The sequence below is a fragment of the Palaemon carinicauda genome, chromosome 12, assembly GCF_036898095.1.
Source record: "Palaemon carinicauda isolate YSFRI2023 chromosome 12, ASM3689809v2, whole genome shotgun sequence".
In the NCBI taxonomy this organism is placed as follows: Eukaryota; Metazoa; Arthropoda; class Malacostraca; order Decapoda; family Palaemonidae; genus Palaemon; species Palaemon carinicauda.
The window spans coordinates 4,681,927-4,705,559 of record NC_090736.1 but is presented as its reverse complement, the minus strand read 5'-3'; the positions used below and the strand labels follow the sequence as shown (position 1 = coordinate 4,705,559).

At 37.6% G+C, this 23,633-nt stretch overlaps 1 protein-coding gene across 1 annotated transcript in view; it reads right to left on the bottom strand.

Moving 5' to 3' along the window:
• Window positions 1–10,468: 10,468 nt before the first annotated feature.
• LOC137651177 (XK-related protein 6-like) overlaps window positions 10,469–23,633 on the bottom strand; it is a 77,133-nt gene continuing 63,968 nt past the window's right edge. Inside the window, exon 8 of the mRNA XM_068384323.1 lies at window positions 10,469–18,166. Within this exon, the coding sequence (XP_068240424.1) occupies window positions 17,922–18,166 (245 nt within the window). The 3' untranslated portion in view covers window positions 10,469–17,921. The remainder of the gene's footprint in view (window positions 18,167–23,633) is intronic.

Genomic DNA, 23,633 nt, shown 5'->3' with positions numbered 1-23,633 from the left:
TATCTAGAGTCCCATTCTGTTATTCTTGATGTCCATCTATTATCTGTCATTCTCATTATATGTCCTGCCCATGTCCATTTCTTATTCTTACATGTTGTTAGAATATCCTCTACTTTAGTTTGCTCTCGTATCCATGTCGTTCTGATGTTCTAAGGCTTTATTAAGTTTCTAATCTTCTGATGCATAAGCTAATGCTGATATGACCAACAGATTAAATAGTTTATTTTTTATAGTAAGTGACATTTTACTTTTCTTAACTTCATTTTGTTTACCAAAAGCTCTCCATGCTATTGTTATCGTTCTTTTAATTTCGGTCTCACGTCCTAAGAAAACACTTAATATCTGTACTAAGTACGTATAATCATCAACAATCTCAAGACGTTCGTCAGTAACTGTTTATTTGTTGTTTCTCTGCATTTTCATTGAACATTATCTTAGTTTTACTCATATTCGTTTTCAGTTCTGCATTTCTGCTTTCTCTAATCAAATCTATCATTTGCAACTTTGTCATCTACAAATCTCAATTTGTCAAGATATTCCCTGTTATTATCAATTCCTACATTTTCCCAAATAAATTCTTAAAAAACGGATTTTGAGCGAAGCGAAAAATCTATTTTCGGGTGAGGTAGCCATGTCGTCCTGATGGAAGTTCCTTCAATGTGGCGGGTCAAGAATACGTCCTCTGATCTTATGCGATATCCCTAAAGATAATACAAGGGATACTCGCGCCAGGAGTTAGAATTCTGGATACCTTTAGTAAAATTTTCTGGGATATATCACTGTAGTTAAATATAACCCAGGAAGCTACTAAGAAGGAAATTCCACCAGGACGACATGGCCTGAGCCCAAAAATGTCTAACTTATCGCAAAGTAGCCGTTAAGTACTAACAAAGGCGCAAGGTGGATTTTTTTTTTCAACAAGATAACAAGCTTATATAAAAACAGTTGAGGGTAACAACAGCACAGGAATTCAAACAATATGTAACATGCGATGGCAAGCTTAAACAGATTTTTCTATTATCAGTGTGAAAGAGAACAAGAGATAAAAAAAAAATAAAGCAAATGCATTAGTGTAATAACGTCTATAAAACACGTGCGGTACAGACTCCTTTCCCGATCGAATTTTTTGTTCAGTATATGTAGTCTTTGGATTACTATAGTACTATACTCGCCGTATAGATATCTTCAAGTTTATATATATATATATATATATATATATATATATATATATATATATATATATATATATATATATATATATATATATATATATATATATATATATATATAATGAATGTGGCAGTAACTTATGCTTTTTATTTCTAAGACATCCACTACTAGGATAAAGTATATATATATATATATATATATATATATATATATATATATATATATATATATATATATATATATATATATATATATATATATATATATATATGGAGGACTTCCTTAGAATTTCTATGAACAAACAAATATGTAAGATGCATATTTCAACATGAATGCATTAATGAAAGTCTATGTGCGTGGGTGTGAGTGAGTAGGAAGAGAAGGTTAGTAGAGTTTCTCCTCAAGCAGTCGTATCTGATCTATACATAGAATGCATCGATTGTCTATATGAAAAAAAAAGAGAAAAAAAAAAACGGCAAAAGTATTAAACAATCTACCAGCATTACGATGCTTTACTTCGAATAAACTTTTTAAATAGAGTATATGTAAAATGAAATAAATAAATATGTAAATATATTATGATGAATATGTTATAAATTGTAAGATTGTAAATGTGTATTTCAGGATAAAAGATAAAAAGAATGTACACAGTTTCTCCGTAACCGGTACGAAAGCTGCTTGAGAGAATGCAACCGCGCTTCGAGCCTCGACCAGTAATGTTTTTGGAATGTCATCAGACGAAACAAATTGTAGACTTACCCAATGAAATTCTCCCCCTCGTGTGGCTCCTCCTGTATCTTCCACTCGTTGTCCAGGTCCTTGAGGATGACCGATATCCTGGAGGAGTTGTTTTTACTCCTGGAAACCCTGGACATGACGTTTTTGATGACGGAGAAAGGAGAGTTTCCATTCTTGGTGTTTTTGAAGTTGTCGACGCCTATCCAGTCCATGTCTGGGTTTCTGTTGTACGTGTCATTGTCGTTGCCCAAAGTATTCAGGGACTGGTATGATCTCGAAAGACCGGCACGAATGGATCGGATGGAGGCCATTTTAAATATTACCCTGAAGACCGTTTGCAATTCACTGAAACACTTAGAATTTCCCCCACTTTACCTAATAGACTTCAGTTTCAATAATCTTTGATTTCCTCAGAGTGGTCTATTCCAATTGGCCCTACGATGGCTGGGATTATCTCTTAACTGGAAGATAAATTGTAAGCAATTTACAAAATTCAGTTTCAATAATCTGAACTTTCCTCTGAGTGGTATTTTCCAATGGGCCTACAGTGGCTTGGAATATTTCTTTACTGGAAGATTGAATTGATGGGCTATTTAATTTTGTAAAATACTATTTTGACAGAACCACAAATAAACTCGAATCAAATCGAGGTATATATTTTTTTCTCTTTTCAAATATATTTAGGAAACAAATCCTAGACCTACAATTAACACTCAATTGAAAAAATACAGCTTTCAAGTCATATATGACACTAGTAACACGAATCCGTACTTGATAAACTTTCAAATATCACTTCTATGGAATAACGAATTGGAATGAAATTGACAGGGCGTCGTAAAATGCACCTAGACTAGACTAACAAAACAGCTGCGCTGGAGAACACGTCGTCACTCTATTAAGCGTTAGCCTCTCCCTCTTGCAACCACGAGCCGAGGAGACCTTGATATGCGAACTGAAGACAACTGAAAACTTCGGCCTTCCACCACACTACCTGCAACACCAACAGTCACCTGAACACGCAACATACGAACGCACACCCACGTGTGGCAAGGTTTTCGTAAGATCGAACTCACGAACGTACGGCAGTGCGCTCAGTGTGTGACGGAAGAGCTGTCGTTGACTTTAGGTGAACTGTTAGGGTGCAGGTATAAGCTATGTCCTATTGTGCAACAACCCTAACCCCAGATGTTATTCCGTCTTCGGCATTATTATTATATATTATTACATACTATGCTACAACCCTAGTTGGTAAAGTAGGATGCCATGCCCAGGGACTCCAGCAGGGAAAATAGCCCAGTGAGGAAAGGAAAAATTAAAAATAAGATTTTAAGAACAGAATATACAAAAAAAATATTAACAAAAGAAGAGGAAGAGAAATAAGATAGAATAGTGTACCCGATTGTACCCTCAAGCAAGAAAACTCTAACCCAAGACATTAGAAGACCATGGTACAGAGAATATGGCAACACCCAGGACTAGAGAACAATGGTTTGATTTCAGTGTCCTTCTGGAAGAGCTGGTTACCATAGCTAATTAACCACTTGTGCAAAGAAGAACTGTTTAATAACCTCCGTGTTACCATGCGTATGAGGACAGAGAAAATTGTGTAAATAATATGCCAGACTATTCGGAGCGCGCGTGTGTGTGTGTGTGTGTGTGTGTGTGTGTAAGCAAAGAGAAAATGAACCGTAACCAGAAAAAAGGATCCAGTGTAGTACTGTCTGGCTAGTCAAAAGGGCACTTCTCGCTATTCGAATAAACTATCTTCTCTATTAAATATAAAACATGTATGCGGGAAGGACAATTGATCAAAATCATGAGAAAAAAAATGTATCGTCTATTTCATTCTTGGTCAGCCAGGTATTCATGAACTGGTAAAAACACTCCTACTCTGTTTATACCCACACCCACCAAAACCCGCAGTGCCATCTATTGAGGGAAACTGCAACATTAGAGAGAAGGGGGTGAGAAAAATTTCTCGTTAATATTTCCCACTTTCAATCAGCATTTACGAATGAAAAAAAAAAGTTGAAGACAACGGTTTATTTATTTGAAAGTAACAACTTTCAACTAATTACTATCTCAATAATATTATTTACAGTGAAATGAGTAGTTATAATACTATAAGTAGGTAGCTTTCAAATATGCCTTTTATTCTTTAGCTTTATATCAACGTTGACACACACACACACACACACACACACACACACACACACACATATATATATATATATATATATATATATATATATATATATATATATATATATATATATATATATATATATATAATCAATGTGTATTGAGAGAGAGAGAGAGAGAGAGAGAGAGAGAGAGAGAGAGAGAGAGAGAGAGAGAGAGAGAGAGAGAGAGAGATGAAATGTCTTCACGCTTTGTAAGAATATCGTTTTCACATGAAGAATAATTTGTCATCTGCAATAGCTGGTAACCCCCACGATTACATTAAGTAATCCCTGCAGAATCAGTAGTCTCCTGCATTTCCCAATGCAATGCAAGGAGATTTATTCCCATCACACTAACAGACCCTTGTGCAATGAATATAGCAAAATCATCATCATCATCTCCCCCCACGCCTATTGACGCAAAGGGCCACGGTTAGATTTCGCCAGTCCTCTCTCTCTCTCTAGAGCTTCAATTCAATACTCCTCCATTCATTATCTACTACTTCGCACTTCATAGTCCTCAGTCATGTAGGCCTGGGTCTTCCAACTCTTCTAGTGCCCTGTGGAGCCCCGCTGAACGTTTGGTGAACTAATCTCTCTCGGGGGGTGCAAAGAGTATGGCCAAACTATCTCCATCTACCCATCATGATTTCGTCCACACGTAGAAATATATATAAACAGAAAATTCTTCAAGGAGAAAATAAGAAAGTAACAAAGGTAATTCTCCATGAAAATGCAAAGACAACCAATAGGGGTTATGGACGAACCTCAAGAGACTGTTAATGAATTATGATTATGTACTTGAACAAAACAGCAACATGGATACAAGACCCAACTAAAGTAGAGGATATTCTAACATGTAAGAATAAGAAAGGGACACAGGCAGTTAAAAGGAATATTGTTGCTAGCTCTTTTCAAGGTAGACTAACTTTTACAATTTACACTATTATCTGGCCACGAAATAACAGCAGAATTTCATTAACCTTGCTACAGTGAAGGCCATGAGATTAAACTTTAGCCAACCTTTAATCTGGCTTTGTAGCCTACTATTTATCAATATCAAAGAAACACTACAACCGGATTTTATATCGAGCATTCACTTGTGAACTTAATTAAGGTTTGAATCCATACGAATGCAATTTTGGCACAGTGTAAAATCCGGACGTTGGACGTCGGATGCCGTCCGGGAGAATAGAAAATCGCTTGTATCACCAGTAAAGGACCCATAATACACCACTTTTTTGTGACTGGTAATGTTCACTGATACTTTCTGTTATTTTCTGAATAAATGTTCGAAAAATATTGGTTTATTTTCATGTTACTGAGAATAATCTCAATCGCACGTCAACATTACACTATTTAACTGCCCGCTATTTTACCCTGTTAGGATAAAAGCCGGACGTCGCCAATCAGCAGTCACAGATAGGAATTTACCCGGCTGTAAAGTAACATAAGGAGAAAGGGCCTTTACCCTGCATTTAGTTGCCGATAGGTTTAGTATGATCCACTAACCAATTAAAATGTTGCCAACTTTAGCCAGACACAGGATACTACATGTAAAAAATGAAGCCTATTTCACTTGAAATGTACTGAAGTTTAATCAATCAATTTGTGTTTATTCGTTTTATAATAGCCTGTGCCTGTTGGCCAGTCAGAGCCACGGGGAGGCAGTTGACAGTCTAACCAACTAATCCACCACCCTACACCATATTATTTCCCATAACCATAAATATAAGCAAATATACTCAATTGAAAGAAATAATAAAACGATTAAGAAAAGGTAAATATTAAAATTAATGTAAAGGTATATGTAAACAGTTTTATCACACACAAAAAAATTCAAAAAATTTACAGCAATGATATCCTAATTGCACTTGTCTCGACCAAACAAACAACATGTTAGAATAGTTTATTTTAAAAGTTACATGAGACTACAAGTAGAAATACAACAAAAGCAGTTTTTGATGTAAGCATGTAAGTGTGAGACGATGCACACACAAACCATCCAGGCCCCTCTTTTGTTTTTTTAATGTGCTGTTAATATATCACTTAGTACATCTGTCACAAATCCAAGTTTCATTTAATGTTTTGGCACCTTTATTACCACACACTGGATGATACCATAAATCACATTCTAGTGTCAATAAAGTGGTGATACAAGCGGTGATACAAGCGGTTTTCTATTCTCCCGGACGGCATCAGACGTCCGACGTCCGGATTTTACACTGTGCCTGCAATTTTCCATACAGCTGCCAACAGACCGCATAGACACCGGGAATTTCAATCCAGTTTTCTATGCCACAGACAAGCGTGTGTCAATTATTATTATTATTATTATTATTATCATTATTACTATTATTGTTATTATTATCAATTAAACTACAACCCTAGCTGGAAAAGCAAGACTCTATAAGTCCAGGGGTTCCAACAGGGAAAAATAGCCCAGTGAGGAAAGGAACTAAGGAAATAAATAAACGATATGAGAAATAATGAACAATTAAGATAAACTATTTTAAAACCAGTAACATCAAAATAGATATATCTTATATAAACTATAAAGATGTATGGATATCCTACAGTATATCTATGGGCTAAGGTACCTCAACCTAACCTAACCTAATGTTTTTTACAGAAATTTCGACACAAGATTAAATCATACTGGAATTGGTAATGTATTTAAGAAATGCTATGCAACGTTTGTTTAGTATTTTTGATAAGGTGGAAATAGGGTGAAATAAGGACTAAAATAGGTAGTTGTTTGCAAGACCACGCTCTCCATATACTGCCAAATTATGCAAAAAAAATGTTTCCTCTATTACTTTTTCATACATTAATACAATCGTCACATGGGAAATGTTGAAAATTAAAAACAAAAAAAATTATAATTATAAAAAAAATAGCCTGGTTTCCGCACTAAACGACCTGGAACTGACATCGTCAACATAAGTCAACCAAACAGAAGTTTTGAATTATGAGAAAATAAGTAAGAGAAACAATAGCTTTGCATAATTTGGCAGTATATGGAGAGCGTGGTCTTATAAATAAATACTCTATAATAATTTCAGGATGAATTTAGAGTTCATAAACTATGTTTGTGGTTTGGCATCATGAATAGCAGACAATTTGACAAAGTATGTACTATTAGCGGGTGTATTTTTACTTGCAAAATACTGTCGACATGTAACAAAAAAGTCTATATATAAAAAAAATTGTTAAGCAATTTTTTGGATGAAACGTAATCTCAGACTATAACAAGCATAGCATACAACTAGGCTATACCGTGAAATTGTGAAAATTAAATGTCACCAAAATTGGTCCTAATTAACTTTATTTTGAAAGCAACATGTCTTTTTTATTTTACCATGTCATTATTATTATTATTATTAAATGCTAAGCTACAACCCTAGTTGGAAAAGCAGGATGCTATAGGCCTTAGTTCTCCAACAGGGAAAATAGCCCAGTGAGGAAAGGAAATAAGGAAAAATAAATTATTTCAAGAATAGTAACATCAAAATAAATATTTACTATATAAACTATAAAAACTTTAACAAACCAAGAGGAAGAGAAACTAGATAGAACAGTGTGCCAGAGTGTACCCTCAAGCAAGAGAACTCTAACCCAAGACAATGGAAGACCATGGTACAGAGGCTATGGCACTACCCAAGACTAGAGAACGATGGTTTGATTTTGGAGTGTCGTCCTCCTAGAAGAGCTGCTTACCATAGCTGAAGAGTCTCTTCTACCCTTACCAAGAGGAAAGTAGCCACTGAACAATTACAGTGCAGTAGTTAACACCTTGTGTGAAGAAAAATTATTTGGCAATCTCAGTGTTGTCAGGTGTATGAGGACAGAGGAGAATCTGTAAACGATAGGCCAGACTATTCGGTGTCTGTGTAGGCAAAGGAAAAGAACCGTAACCAGAGAGAAAGTTCATATGTAGAGCTGTCTGGCCAGCCAAAGAGATAACCTCACTGTTATAACAATGAGTCCTATTAAGCCGAGTTTAATCTAAAACTACATTTAGCAAATAAACTCTAACCAGTCTTAGGATATGATACTGAAGTTTTTAAGTGTCAGAGATCCTACCTTTGGAGTTTTTTCCATTCTGTTTTTCTATTTGTTGGCTTCTTGTGGACGAAGGATAGTTACCACGAAGAACACTTCAACACACTACACAACATAAAATTAAGTTGTTTAAGATCGCACTAAATGTTAGATCATTACGAAAATTTTCAAGAAGTTAAGATCGTTCGCTTTTAATTGTGATAGTGTGACAGGTTGACAGCGCCGCCCTAGTGGTGAAGCAATGAAGTACATGTTCTGTTAGGTTGATTATTATTATTATTATTATTATTATTATTATTATTATCAGTTAAGCTATTATTATTATTATTATGATTATTATTATTATTATTATTATTATTATTATTATTATTATTATTATCAGCTAAGCTACAACTCTAGTTGGAAAAGCAGGATGATATATCGTAAACCCAAGTGTTCCTCAGGGGAAAAGTGAGGAAAGGATAAACTACATGAGAAAAAAAAATAACTATTATTGAATATTTTATGAACAATATTAAAATGTTTCTTATATTCCACCATAAAAAGTATGAAAAATCAGATTAAGAGAAATAAGATTAGTGTGCCTGAGTGTACCCTCAAGCAAGAGAACTCTACCCCACTACAAAGGAAGACAATGGCACAGAGGCTATGGCACTACCCAAGATTAAAGAACAATGGTTTGATTTTGGAGTGTCCTCCTCCTAGAAGAGCTGCTTACTATATATAAAGTCTCTCTTCCACCCTTACCAAGAGGAAAGTAGCCATTGAACCTTTACAGTGCAGACTGTGCAGTAGTTAACTCGAGAGGTAGTAACCTCACTGTTGTCAGGTATATGAGGACAGATGAGAATGTGGAGGGAATAGGCCAGACTCTTCAGTGTGTGTGTAGACAAAGGAAAGAATGAGCCCTAACCGGAGAGAGGGATTCAATGTAGTCCTCTCTGGCCAGTCAAAAGGAGTCAATAACTCTCTGATGGTAGTATCTCAATGGTTGGCTGGTGCCCAGGCCAACCTACTACCTATAAGGATTAACAATTTTTCCACCAATGTGCAACCTGTTGGACAGATTGAGGCCATGCTGGCATAAAGCTCTGTCCACAGGATCGAGCATGCCCAATGGGTAATCCGTTATACCAGGCCACAATAGTTAGTAAAAATGAAGGTTGAAGAGGGAAAAGTAAAGGCAGGGATCTGGCAACACTGTATGATGCCAGGTCCCTGTCTGTGGTTTTCCCGCTTCTGACGTCATTAACCCGCATTTTTACTAACTATTGTGGTCTGGTATCACTGTTTGCCCGTCTGCGTGCTCGATCGTGTAGACAGGGTTAAGGCCAACAATCTACTGCATGTCAATTACAAATAAATTAAGAGGCTATATTTTCTTGGGCAATTCAGGCAACAGCCACCTCTTTTTCTTATACAGAAAGTTCTTGGTTTAATTTTGTCATTTCTACATAACTATTGTATACTTTTCAATTATTTGCACTTCATTGTTTATTTTGGATAAAGTAGGTTTAAAATGTTTAATTTGATGTGAAAATTGGTGGACCGCACAAGGTAAATTCCTACCTCACTTGCCATACATTTATTTTTTGCCGTTATTATTACTTGCTAAGCAACAACCCTAGTTGGAAAAGCAGAATGCTATAAGCCCAGGGGCTCCAACACAGAAAATAGCCCAGTGAGGAAAGGAAACAAGGAAAAATAAAATATTTTAAGAATAACATTAAAATAAACATTTCCTATATAAACTATAAAAACTTTACCAAGACATGAAGAAAAATAAGATAGAATAGTGTGCCCGAGTGTACCCTCAAGCAAGAGAACTCTAACCCAAGACAGTGGAAGACCATGGTACAGAGGCTAGGGCACTACCCAAAACTATTATCACTACTTGCTAAGCACCCATATTGGAAAAGCAGGATGCTATAAGCCTAGGGACCCCAACAGGGAAAATAGAGAATGATGGTTTGAATTTGGAGTGTCCTTCTCCTACAAGAGCTGCTTACCATAGCTAGAGTGTATCTTCTAATTTTGGAAGCACACACATTTGCTGTCAAAGACAATATAGTATGGCCTATTGGAAAATAAGCGTTTATGAAGCTGCAACTAATGAAAAAAAAAAGTCTATTTCAGAGCAGTGATCTATTTATAACAGGAGTAGCCTACTGGGTTAGCAAAACCAATTTTGGTAGTAGGAGTTGTAGGCCTACACTTAATTCAGACCGTCTATGTTTCAGTGTAGTTTTGGAGATACTCTACTATGAAAACATCTAGTTTTTTCAGAACTAAGGCTGGAATAAATACATTCAAAATTGGTATATCTTTAATGTCTTAAATTAATGTATCACAAATCGATCCACAATTGTAACTGATTAGATTAAAAAATTAGGCAATAGGAATAATGTAGACATTCAGATTTTATTCACAGAACAAGTATTAAATTTTGGTTTTAATTTGATAAAATGCAATAATGATATAACTACTTAAGCACTTATCAATCACATTCAGTTCTGCAAACTTGACAACCATAAATATAATTTTCAATAAATTAAATATAAAGTACTTTAATATTATTAACATCCCTGATATTGTTAAAAAAGGATAGCCCTATGTAATGCACAAGTACCAGCCCATAAGTTGATTATGCTCTTATATAAATATAGAATACATCCGTGTTAAGAGCAGTTTAGTAACTTTAACATGAGACTTAAAATTTGACATACTGTACTGTATAATAACAAATACAATAAAAGCATTCATTCACAAACAGATTTGGGAAATCTCACTTTCTCTTGTGCAAATAATACTGCTTCAGTGTATCAGATTTTCTACAAATGTTAGTCAGTAACTATATACCGTAAATCATTAAAGTTTTAAAGAATTTAAAGGTCGCTCATGAATGGCAGAGGCAAGGGACAGTGACATTGCCCTAGCAATCAGGACAATGCCCTAGAGACTGACCACATATTATATGATTAGCGCCCAAGCCTCCTCTCCACCCAAGCTAGGACAAGGGAGGGCCAGGCAGTGGCTGTTGATGACTCAGCAGATAGACCTATAGGCTCCCCCAAACCCCCCAGCCTTACCTCACAAGGATGGTAAGGTTGTGGACACTAATGGCACTAACGAGTCTGAGCGGGACTCGAACCCCCGTCTGGCAAACACCAGACAGAGACGTTACCAATCCGGCCACAACTGAAGTTAATAAATCTAAAATCACCAAAGGTACGATAACTAGGAAAAACAAAGTGCAAAGGTAAAATTTGTAATAAAAAATATAGGGTGGTGTACAAGACAAGTTTTAAAGATTCCAGAGCAGTAGTTCAGACGAGTAATAATTACGAGACATTCAATCATCAAATTGGCCATTCTAGGGGATCAAACATAAATCTTTTTGGGGGCCAATGAGGGTAACTGAATCTAATGATAACTTCAAATCACTGGTAATTAACGACAATTCAACCAACCATTCAATCTTTTTTAACTTTTTTTTTGGCTAAAGCCAATCAAAGGTTTAACAAAATTTAACTGACTAACAATTCATTTGTGGAATTATACTTTAGATCACACTGAAGTTTATTTATTTATTTTTTTTTTTTTTTTAGTGCAACAAACACTTACATAAATTACATTCTTTATCTTCCCAAATTTGGTTTGCAAACATAATCAAAGGTGTATTTTGTAATAACTGATGTTAACCAGTTTGCTTACTTTTGACAATTGTATAATGGCTACCTTAACTGTAGTTATATCAACAATGTAATTACTGTATATTCAGGACAATTATCTAAAATGGGTACTTAGATCTGTTTGCAAATCCATCTTTTTTTCTTTTGCCTAAACTTTGTGACCAAATGAATTTCATCCAAACAGAATGGATATACTGTATAGTTTACAATGTTGTATAAAAGTACATTACATGTTTTATCAAATTTCAAAGGGGCTATAACGGTTTAAAGAAAATTACATAGGCATAATTGTTTAGGAACAATAAAAGCATTAAAAATATAATTAGCTTAAGTATTAGAACCTTCTTCCAAAATATTTAACCCTCAATGTAAATGCAAGTTGTTTAAGTATCAAAAAGTATCAAAGTACTATAAAAGTGAATATTTACATTCTACTGTATTCTTTTTTGTGTAGCTGAGCACAACAAGACATTCTTCACATGAAATACTTTACATTTAAAAAGTGATTTCTTGAAAATTAATTTGAAAAAACCATTCACCTATAAAGATTTCATTTTTGTGCTCCACACTAAACCACTTTTTTAAAAGTCCTGGTATTTATGGCAGCTTTCCAGCACTGACATTCATTCATTCCAATCCCACTTTTTTTGGCAGGCATAGTTTGGTCCCGTGAAATACGATCACCGACCCAAAATTTCATTATAAATGCCATCAGACAAAGTAACCATGTGAAAGAATGTTCTACAAAAGTCACAGATCTACATCTAAAAATTCTCTTATTCACTACACAAAGGGTCCCCAACTTAAAAACCTTCGGAGTTACAAACACAAATCTAACTGAAAACAACAAAGATAAGATAAAGGAATACTGTAATAAAACAATATCACATTATTTAATACAGTAGGCAAAACAACATTTGTAATAACCTGATATCTAATTCATATGAAACCTAACTATTAGTTGACTTTTGTGGCTGGAAATCATAAGCTTGGGATTAAGGTTGCGCCCATCCTAGGCTAAAATGTAACAAAATTCAACTTACAAAAGCTTCTTGGAACCCATCAAGTTTGTAAGTTGAGGATCTTCTGTATAAATACTAACTTTCTTTGTCATTCAGCTTCTAATATTGCTAATTAAAAATATCCCTTTCAACTGACCCTCACAGAGCAATATATTAGTGAACCTGTGCTAATGACTTCAATGCAATTCTTTAATAAGCATCAGACATTGCATAAAGCAATATATATTCTAACCTTACATATAAATAAATAGATAATTTATTTCACTTATAATATAACCTTAGTGTTATTAAAGTAATTCACCATATTGATAAGTAAGACAGTGTAAACATGACTCGCCAAAATGAAATGCAAGCAAAAGTTAAGAAATTGGCAAGAGGCTCATCAGTGTTTCATATGTCGTAAGGACAAAATAAATTTTATGGCAGTAGCACGATAAAGTTAATGTAGTAGATGATATATTTCGAACCAATAACCTGTAAATTCAATTTCCTACAACACCTGTGCAACCGATTTCATACAGTATTTGTATACAAAACTACAGCATTTTGGACTTGGAAGTATACTTAGAAAAATCAATCTTTAGCAATAAGTTCTCAAGTTAACTTATATTATGTGACAAATTAAAAATTTTAGATTTAAATTATATTAAAAAAATACATACAGTACCTTTATAAGATATACAGGTAACATCTATGGCCACAATATAAGCCCTTAGGCTTATAGAATCTTGCTTTTTCAACTAGGGTTGTAACTTATCTAATAATAATAATAATTAATATTGTATGTATTATAAGAAAATTTCTAATGGCACCAAGGAAAAACTTATAGATTTACAGTAAAACATTGTCAAAGAAAGCTATTAAATTAAGGGTGCTATGTCATTATTAATTAAATAAGGTAAACAAAATTGACAGTGCTATGTCACAATTAATTAAATAAGGTAAACTAAACCTCAGAGGATTTGATGATGTTATTTCCAATTTCTTTATAACTCTATTCCTTTGTTAGTTATGCTACGAAACGTCACCGTAAGTCTGAACAGTGATTTTGTCACGGCTGGAGTCACCAGTGTTAATACCTATTTAATGTTAACATCATCAATGTTTAACACAACTGATGATCCATCAAAATGAAAAAACAATAAACAAAGTGGTTTTATAGAACACACTTAGTAACAATAAACTATATAGAGTAATATATTTACACCATACTGTACTATACTTCTAAAAATTACACCAAATCTTCCAGTAACATAAGAGAAATTTTATCGAATAAAAAAAAAAAATCTGACAGTTACAAATACAAGTTAATGGCACAAAAAAAGTGAATCTTACTTACAAAAGTGCACTTCTACGTACATGGCATATTGTATAAGCATATTCTTTGAATGAAATATAGTACAGTACTGTACCATAATTATATTTGAAATTACTAGCATAAACAGATTTTGGGAGCTAAACTGCCCACCCTGCACAATACATGTTGGCTTCTGCATTGAGAGAAAAAGTTTTCAGATCTTTTTCAAATGTTTTCTCTTGCCCTTTCGAACTGTAAAATCAACTTTGTAAGTGAACAAAAAAAAAAGAGTAAATACAAAGAAAAATGTTACAATTGAAATTATTAGTTGTCAAAATTCATATGCCATATAAAATAAACATGAGAGGATAATATATAGAAAGTATATATGAAGGTGGTGCAAGGCTGAATGTCATGTCGAATGGAGATTCACTTCAGGAGGTGGATCAGTTTAAGTACTTGGGGTCTGTTGTTGCAGCAATTGGTGGAGTGGAAGCAGATGTACGTCAGAGAGTGAATGAAGGATGCAAAGTGTTGGGGGCAGTTAAGGGAGTAGTAAAAAACAGAGGATTGGGCATGAATGTAAAGAGAGTTCTGTATGAGAAAGTGATTGTACCAACTGTGATGTATGGATCGGAGTTGTGGGGAATGAAAGTGATGGAGAAACAGAAATTGAATGTGTTTGAGGTGAAGTGTATAAGAAGTATGGCTGGTGTATCTCAAGTAGATAGGTTTAGGAACGAAGTAGTAAGGGTGAGAACGGGTGTAAGAAATGAGTTAGCAGCTAGAGTGGATATGAATGTGTTGAGGTGGTTTGGCCATGCTGAGAGAATGGAAAATGGCTGTCTGCTAAAGAAAGTGATGAATGCAAGAGTTGATGGGAGAAGTACAAGAGGAAAGCCAAGGTTTGGGTGAATGGATGGAGTGAAGAAAGCTCTGGGTGATAGGAGGATAGATGTGAGAGAGGCAAGAAAGCGTGCTATAAATAGGAATGAATGGGGAGCGATTGTGACGCAGTTCCGGTAGGCCCTGCTGTTTCCTCCGGTGCCTTGGATGACCGCGGAGGTAGCAGCAGTAGGGGATTCAGCATTATGAAGCTTCATCTGTGGTGGATAATGGGGGTAGGGTGGGCTGTGGCACCCTAGCAGTATCAGCCGAACTCGGTTGAGTCCCTTGTCAGGCTGGGAGGAACGTAGAGAGGAGAGGTCCCCTTTTTGTTTCATTTGTTTGATGTCGGCTACCCCCCCAAATTGGGGGAAGTGCCTTGGTATATTTGATGCGTGATATATGAATGAAATTATTCATATCATAGTGTGACCTGTTTTCCCTCTATTAATTGGCAAACCTAAGAATAACATACATTGTAAATTACACATTATAGATGAACAGCATGAAATATAGACAAACAAACTAATTGCATCCATGAGATAACTACTGTATTCATAAATAATGACTAACTAAGCTGACTTTTAGCTTTATAATAGGTTAATCAATATGGCTTCAATAAGGGGAAGAAATAAAGGAATGATTGAAGGTTTTACATTACTGTCTTACTAAAAGGGTACCTCTTATCAAAATAATTACCCAGGATATGGCTGTCATCTCAGAAAATGAGTCAAATCAGGTATATACAGTATATTTTTTGGGGGTGATTGGAGGATATTTTACTGGGGTCTCTTGGTAGAGGAAGTGCAACAGGTGCAGTCTCCTGACCTTGAGGACTAAAAATGACTTGGGAAACACTGTGAAAAAGCTACTTTTTTCTAGTAATAGAAAACAATTTTTACGCATGTGTTGTAGAATCTTCCTGTTCATACATATACCAAGGCACTTCCCCCAATTTTGGGGGGGAGCCGACATCAAACAAATGAAGCAAAAAAGGGGACCTCTCATCTCTACGTTCCTCCCAGCCTGACAAGGGACTCAACCAAGTTCGGCTGGTACTGCTAGGGTGCCACAGCCCACCCTCTCCCGTTATCCACCACAGATGAAGCTTTATAACTTCCTGTTCATAGCTCATTATAAGTTTGAAAAGTTTTCTCAAAACAAAAATCTAAGTAAATTATTAAGGAATAATGAAATTAGGAACAGATATAAAATCTCCAATAACCTGGTCTTTCCACCACTTACAGTAGAGGGCTCTGTTTCTTGATAATTGTGTGTTGTTTGAAGCAAATGAAAATGGGACATTTTAAGGGCAAGTGTCGATTAAACCGGGCTTCTGGAGAAGAAACAATATGAACATCAGGGAAGATTCATACAAATAATAACTGTTTATCTATCAAAAGGAAGCTCTTCATGGGTCCCACACTTAGCAATGAGGCCTTCGCAAATATTTTTTTTTTACTGAAAGACATTTTCAACAGAATAGCAACCACTGACAAGCTGAGGCTTTTATTTATGTTACTCGATACAAAGATTAAACCCATATTGCTCTTAAACTGGTCGTGTTTTCAAAATTAAATACAAAGCAATTTTCCAGGGGACACTAGGTAATGGAGGTTGCATGTGACACCAGGTAATGGAAACTGTATATAGAAGAACATTCTTTTACCTTTAATATCAAAATGATATACTACAAGTAAACATTTCTAATCCTTCTTTTGTTGAGAATTTAATAAAAATTATAAGTTGTATCTAGAAATTATTCTTCAAATTGATGGTGGCCAGTTCTAGGGTGTTCATAATTGTAAAAAATATGTATGTCAATAAGTATCCATTTTTTAAGATTATAAAACTTCCTCCAGTTTCACTAACAGGCCCATATTCAATTCCATTGTTAGATTGGATAAAATAACATCACTTACTCAGGAATAAGCAATACTGTAATATTGAAGAACGAAGTAAGATAAGTTTCAGGAGTAATTTTAAACTATGAAACACTAGAAGAACGCAGAAACCCCACATAACATTAATGTTAATTCCCAATTTACAGAGAATTAAGGGATCAAACAAATAAAACTTTTTCTATTTGTGCATGTAAAATACTTATCAAAAGTATATTAACTGTTCTATGATCGATATGCCACAAGCCTACAGTATTTAGGATTTAAAAAGCTCCTATTCAACAATCATGACGCAATACAGAACTGGACAGGCAGTAGCAATATGCGTGTAGTTGGTGGTTTGTGCATTTATACAAAATAAAAAAATAAAGATGTGACCTATTTCTAAAATCATAAGTACCCTGTATAACTAAACTACACACACTATTTTCCAATAGCATAAGCTTTTCACTTAAATGGTGCTATAATATAATTCAGAGAAATATAATAACAGGATGAAATGTCACTAATTTTTCAACACTAATTGGTATAATATCCAGAGAAATCTTGAAAATTCAAAATAGGATATTAAATCCTTTCTTCTGGATAAAAACTGAACCTCAGTTAGGAAGAAAATGAAGAGTACTACCACAGTGCCATCTTCTTTATAAATTTTTACATCATCCTTATTTAGCCTGAGGATTTCTCTAGACAACCTGTTGTATTGCTACAGAATTGATGAATAACCCCAGATTTTACATTTTATATTGTAAACTGAACTTACACCCAAACCGAACTACCCTTCCGATTTCTTCTTAAGACAAACAACATACATGTGACAGACCAAAGGTAGTGACCACTATTTTTGGAATAGCCTTCCAAACACCAAAGGAATTTGAGTGCTATCCTGCAATGAGAAGACAGTTGAACTTGTAAGGCACTTAACTTGGATACCGAGATTCATTCCTTCCTCACATCAATAAAGTTAATCACAAACTTGCCTCTGACAGCTGACTCTTGTTACTCTCAATCAAGTCAACTTTAAGCTGAGGCTCTGGATCTACAGGTGAAGCGGATGAGAGGGGATGGCGAGGAACAGGCCCCTCCTCGTAAGCAGGAAGCGGCATCTTGCTTCTGCTCAGAGTTATGCGTGGACGAGTGGGGTGGAAGAAGGAGTAATACACCACCATCATGACCATGCCCAAGATAAATGATGCAAAATGGAAAACTGCACCTGTTGAAATTGTAAAGAATTACAATGCTGAATGTAATGGTCATAAAATAAAACAACGTAAAAAAAATCACTATAATCTAATAAGCTTCAGAAGTGTTTCATGAAAAATTCAAAAGAAACTTATTATCTAGATGATTTACTTGAGAAAAAAAAAGTTCTTAATAAAACCAGCATAGATTACAGCAATCACTATCATGATCCTTTATTTAGCAGATTAATGTATGACAACCAAATAAGTAAATTTTTTTTATATAAACTAAAATAATTAAATAGTGAACAATCATTGAATCTTTTAACTTTAATGAAAATGAAACCATGAGAATAAAGCCAACAACAGCTGAAGATCATCTGATCAGAGTTCCTCTATATGTGTGATATGACAAGAAAATATATCTAAGAGTTTCCATTGCAAATGTAAATGAGATTTTAATATATATGCGTATCATAGTAAGTGTACAGTACATTGATTTGGATAATTTTAAAGTACCATATGATAAATAAAATATTAGTTTTTTGTTTATTACTTCAAAGAGAATTATTAACAACTGGAAATTACAATATTTGTCACTGTAATACTTCAGCAAGTGTAGGAAAATATGAAATAAGGATTTTTATATGTTAACAATTTATAACATGTTATTTTCCTTAGTAAAATAAATTTTTGAATATACTTACCCGATGATCATGTAGCTGTCAACTCTGTTGCCCGACAGAAATCTAAGGTCGGGATACGCCAGCGATCGCTATACAGGTGGGGGTGTACACAACAGCGCCATCTGTGAGCAGGTACTCAAGTACTTCTTGTCAACAAGAACTCAATTTTCTCCTCGGTCCACTGGTTCTCTATGGGGAGGAAGGGAGGGTCCTTAAATTCATGATCATCGGGTAAGTATATTCAAAAATTTATTTTACTAAGGAAAATAACATTTTTCAATATTAATCTTACCCGATGATCATGTAGCTGATTCACACCCAGGGTGGTGGGTGGAGACCAGCATACATGTTAACATTAGAAGCTAAGTATCCCGTATCTTATTTTAGCAGTTATTCAAAATAACAAACATAAAATAAATAAGTACCTGGTAAGGAAGTCGACTTGAACCATTACTCTGCCTTTTTAAGTACGTCTTCCTTACTGAGCCTAGCGATCCTCTTAGGATGCTGAGCGACTCCTAGGTGCTGAAGTATGAAGGGCTGCAACCCATACTAAAGGACCTCATCACAACCTCTAATCTAGGCGCTTCTCAAGAAAGAATTTGACCACCCGCCAAATCAACCAGGATGCGGAAGGCTTCTTAGCCTTCCGGACAACCCAGAAATATTTCAAGAGAAAGATTAAAAAGGTTCTGGAATTAGGGAATTGTAGTGGTGGAGCCCCCACCACTACTGCACTCGTTGCTACGAATGGTCCCAGAGTGTAGCAGTTCTCGTAAAGAGACTGGACATTCTTAAGATAAAAGACGCGAACACTGATTAGCTTTTCCAAAAGGTTGCGTCGAATATATTTTGCAGAGATCTATTTTGTTTAAAGGTCACGGAAGTTGTGACAGCTCTAACTTCGTGTGTCCTTACCTTCAGCCAAGCTTGGTCTTCCTCATTCAGAAGGGAATGAGCTTCTCGTATTAACAATCTGAAAATAATAGGATAAAGAATTCTCTGACATAGGCAAAGATGAATTCTTAACTGAACACCATAAAGCTTCTGACGGGCCTCGTAAAGGTTTTTAAAATAGAACTTAAGAGCTCTTACAGGACATAATACTCTTTCTAGTTCATTTCCAACCATACGATAAGTTTGGAATAACGAACGATATTGGTCAAGGCCGAGAAGGCAGCTCGTGTTTGGCTAGAAAACCAAGATGTAGAACATGTAGCCGTTTCGGATGAAAATCCGATGTTCTTGCTGAAGGCATGAATCTCACTGACTCTTTTAGCTGTGGTTAAGCATATCAGGAAAAGAGTCTTAAAGGTGAGATCTTTCAGGGAGGCTGATTGAAGTGGTTCGAACCTGTCTAACATAAGGAATCTTAGAACCACGTCTAAATTCCAACCAGGTGTAACCAAACGACGCTCCTTCCTGGTCTCAAAAGACTTAAGGAGGTCCTGTAGATCTTTATTGTTGGAAAGATCTAAGCCTCTGTGACGGAAGACTGATGCCAACATGCTTCTGTAACCCTTGAAAGTGGGAGCTGAAAGAGATCGCTCTTTCCTCAGATATAAGAGGAAGTCAGCTATTTGAGTTACAGAGGTACTGGTCGAGGATACGGATACTGACTTGCACCAGTTTAGGAAGATTTCCCACTTCGATTGGTAGACTCTAAGGGTGGATGTTCTCCTTGCTCTAACAATCGCTCTGGTTGCCTCCTTCGAAAAACCTCTAGTTCTCGAGAGTCTTTCGATACTCTGAAGGCAGTGAGACGAAGAGCGTGGAGGCCTTGGAGTACCTTCTTACGCGTGGCAGACGTAGCAGGTCCACCCTTAGGGGAAGAGTTCTGGGAACGTCTACTAGCCATTGAAGTACCTCGGTAAGTTATTCTCTCGCGGGCCAGAGGGAAGCAACTAGTGTCAACTTTGTCCCATCGTGAGAGGCGAACTTCTGCAGTACCTTGTTGACAATCTAGAACGGAGGGAATGCATATAGATCTAGATGAGACTAATCTAGTAGAAAGGCATCTAAAAGAACCACTGCTGGGTCCGGGATAGGTGAGCAAAGTATTGAGAGCCTCTTGGACATCGAGGTTGCGAAGAGATCTATGGTTGGCTGGCCCCAGGTGACCCAAAGTCTCTTGCATACATCTCTGTGGAGGGTCCAATATGTTGGAATTATTGTCCCTTCCTACTGAGACAATCTGCTAAGACATTCAAGTTGCCTTGGAAGAAACTTGTTACTAGTGAAAAGTCTAGACCTGTTGAACAGGAGAGGAGGTCACTAGCGAACTCGCACCATGTCAGAGAGTAGGTCCCTCCTTGCTAGGAGATGAACATCAAAGCATGGAGTTGTCCGTGTTGACCTCCACTACTTTGTCTTGAAGGAGAGACCTGAAGCTTTTCCAGGTCAGATGTACTGCCAGAAGCTTCTTGCAGTTAAAATGCATTGTCCTTTGACTCGAGTTCCATAATCCCGAGCATTCCCTACCGCCTAAGGTCGCACCCCAGCCTACGTCCGATGCGTCTGAGAAGAGAACGTGGTTGGGAGTCTGAACAGTCAGGGGAAGACCCTATAAAAGGTTGATGAAGTCCTTTCATCAGGTTAGAGCAGACTTATCTTCCGGAAACCGGGATCGAGACCGCTTCTAGCGTCTTGTCCTTTTCCAGTGAAGCGCTAGATGAAACCGAAGAGGACGGAGGTGTAGTCTTCCAAGTGACACCAATTGAACCACGGATGACAGTGTCCTAACCAGACTCATCCACAGCCTGACAGGGCCGTATTCCTTCTTCAGCATCTTCTGGATGGATAGCAGGGCTGGGGGTTGATCGTCTTGTTCAGCCATGTCCTCATCAGAGGGTTCCTCATCCGAAACTGATGAGGAAACGGCAACGGAGTGGGCAACGTCTGACTCGCTGAATCCGGTCGCACTGTTGGATGCGTGACGGAGCCGGACACAAGATCATGGTACTGCTGCACAGTCTGTGAACTGTCAACCATGGGGATGCGAGGAAGTACAGCGACAACCCGAAACTGTCTAGACTGTCTGGGTAGTGCAGACAACCCCTTATCGGGTTGCTGAGGTTGCCGCACTGCGTCACAACAAGTCACCTCTGCTGGTTGTTGAACGTCTTCCCAGTGACACACTGAACGTCCACAACCACCTCCGAGAGTAGCTTAACGTCAACGTGCGACTGGCAACCCACACTGGGTCGCACCGGTGGAGGAACCATCTCAACTGGCGGACGTGAGTAGGATACCTCAGCGTCAACAGGGCGTACAACCAACCGGTAGGAAGGTCGTTGGCAAGAAGGTTCTTCTCCGTAAAAAATCCTCTATCAAGGACTAAGCTTGGACTGCATGTCTTGCAACAAAGCCCAAGGTCTATGGGAGCAGGTGTGGCAACAGACGGGGTTAGCGACTGAAGCGGAACCATTTACCCTCCCTGGAAGCATGTTATGCTTTAATTAAAGTCCATAGGAGGCTAAGCAGCTTAAGGCTCCTCTCCAAATGACAGAGTCTTCAAGGGAATATCAGAAGGAGGGAGAACAGCACTTTCTCATCTACAGGAACCATGTCCGAGAAAAGCTAGGTTATCTCAGCGAGGGTTTCACTGGTGCAAAAGCAGCAGACCAGAAGGCAACGTTATGAAACTGCTTGACAGTCTGTGAACTGTCAAAAACTGAACTGTCAACCACAACTGACTAGTTTGCTGCGGGCGAGTGGCGGTAACCACAGTGTGTTGCGGAGGCTGACACACCGTGTCAAAACACGGCAGCTTGTGGTAGCTCACGCACGGCAACGGAGTGCTCCGTGTGTCTGTGGGAGTCATCATACATCTGGCAGGGTTGACTGTGCATGGGTGGAGGAGCTCTCACAACAAGAGTGTGGGAGCAGGAAGCCATGCCGGGCGCACAACCGTGGTAGGTGTAGGCCCACGGGTGCATCGTCAACCTTCTCCGCAGTCGGAGTGTGGGAGCTGGCAACAACAAAAGCGGAGTGTTGGTGCGTGGGAGGGACTGCCGTGGGTTGCGGAGCATGCCGTATGGGATGCGGAGCATGCCGCATGGGTTGCGGAGCATGCCGCATGGGTTGCGGAGCATGCCGCATTGCGTCAAAACACGGCAGCTCTACAGCACCTTCCCACTGCTGATGCGGTAGCTCACGCATGTCAATGGAGGGTGCAGCATGAACATGCGTCTGGCAGAGTCGACTGCGCATCGGAGGTGGAGCTCTCACAGGTGGAGTGTGGGAGCAGGCAGCCGCAGTATCTGCTGAGCGCACAACCGTGGCAGGTTGTAGATTAACAGGTGCATTGTCAACCTTCCAGCACGATACTCCTGCATGAAGGAGCAAGCTGAGACTGTATAGTCTGCAGCATGGACCACTAGGGTCTATGAAAGACGGCAACAAACGGAGCTACTGTCCGTTGTGACTGAGGGTCTAAAACAGCTGGTGCGGCAACAGACGGAGTTACTGCCTGTTGCGGTACCACCTTGCCTCTCTTGGGAGGTGTGCAGTCGTCGGATGACTGGAGCGAGTCCGAACTGACCCAGTGGCTACACCTAGGCCGTTGGACTTGCGCGGAAGGGACCGACTTGCACTTAAAAGCTGCGAGATTTGGTCCATGGTTTCTGCGAGAAACCTCTTCCGCAGACGAGGAATAAATGGGCTCTCTCGTCTTTGTGTGGGTGGGGTGATCACGTCGGCAACGTGTGTAGATACACCCGAAACCACGGAGGGAAACGTCTGTTCGTCGATCAAGACCTGTGGAACCCATAAGTCCTTCGACATTACTTCTCCCCTGGGCTTGGGAGCTTGT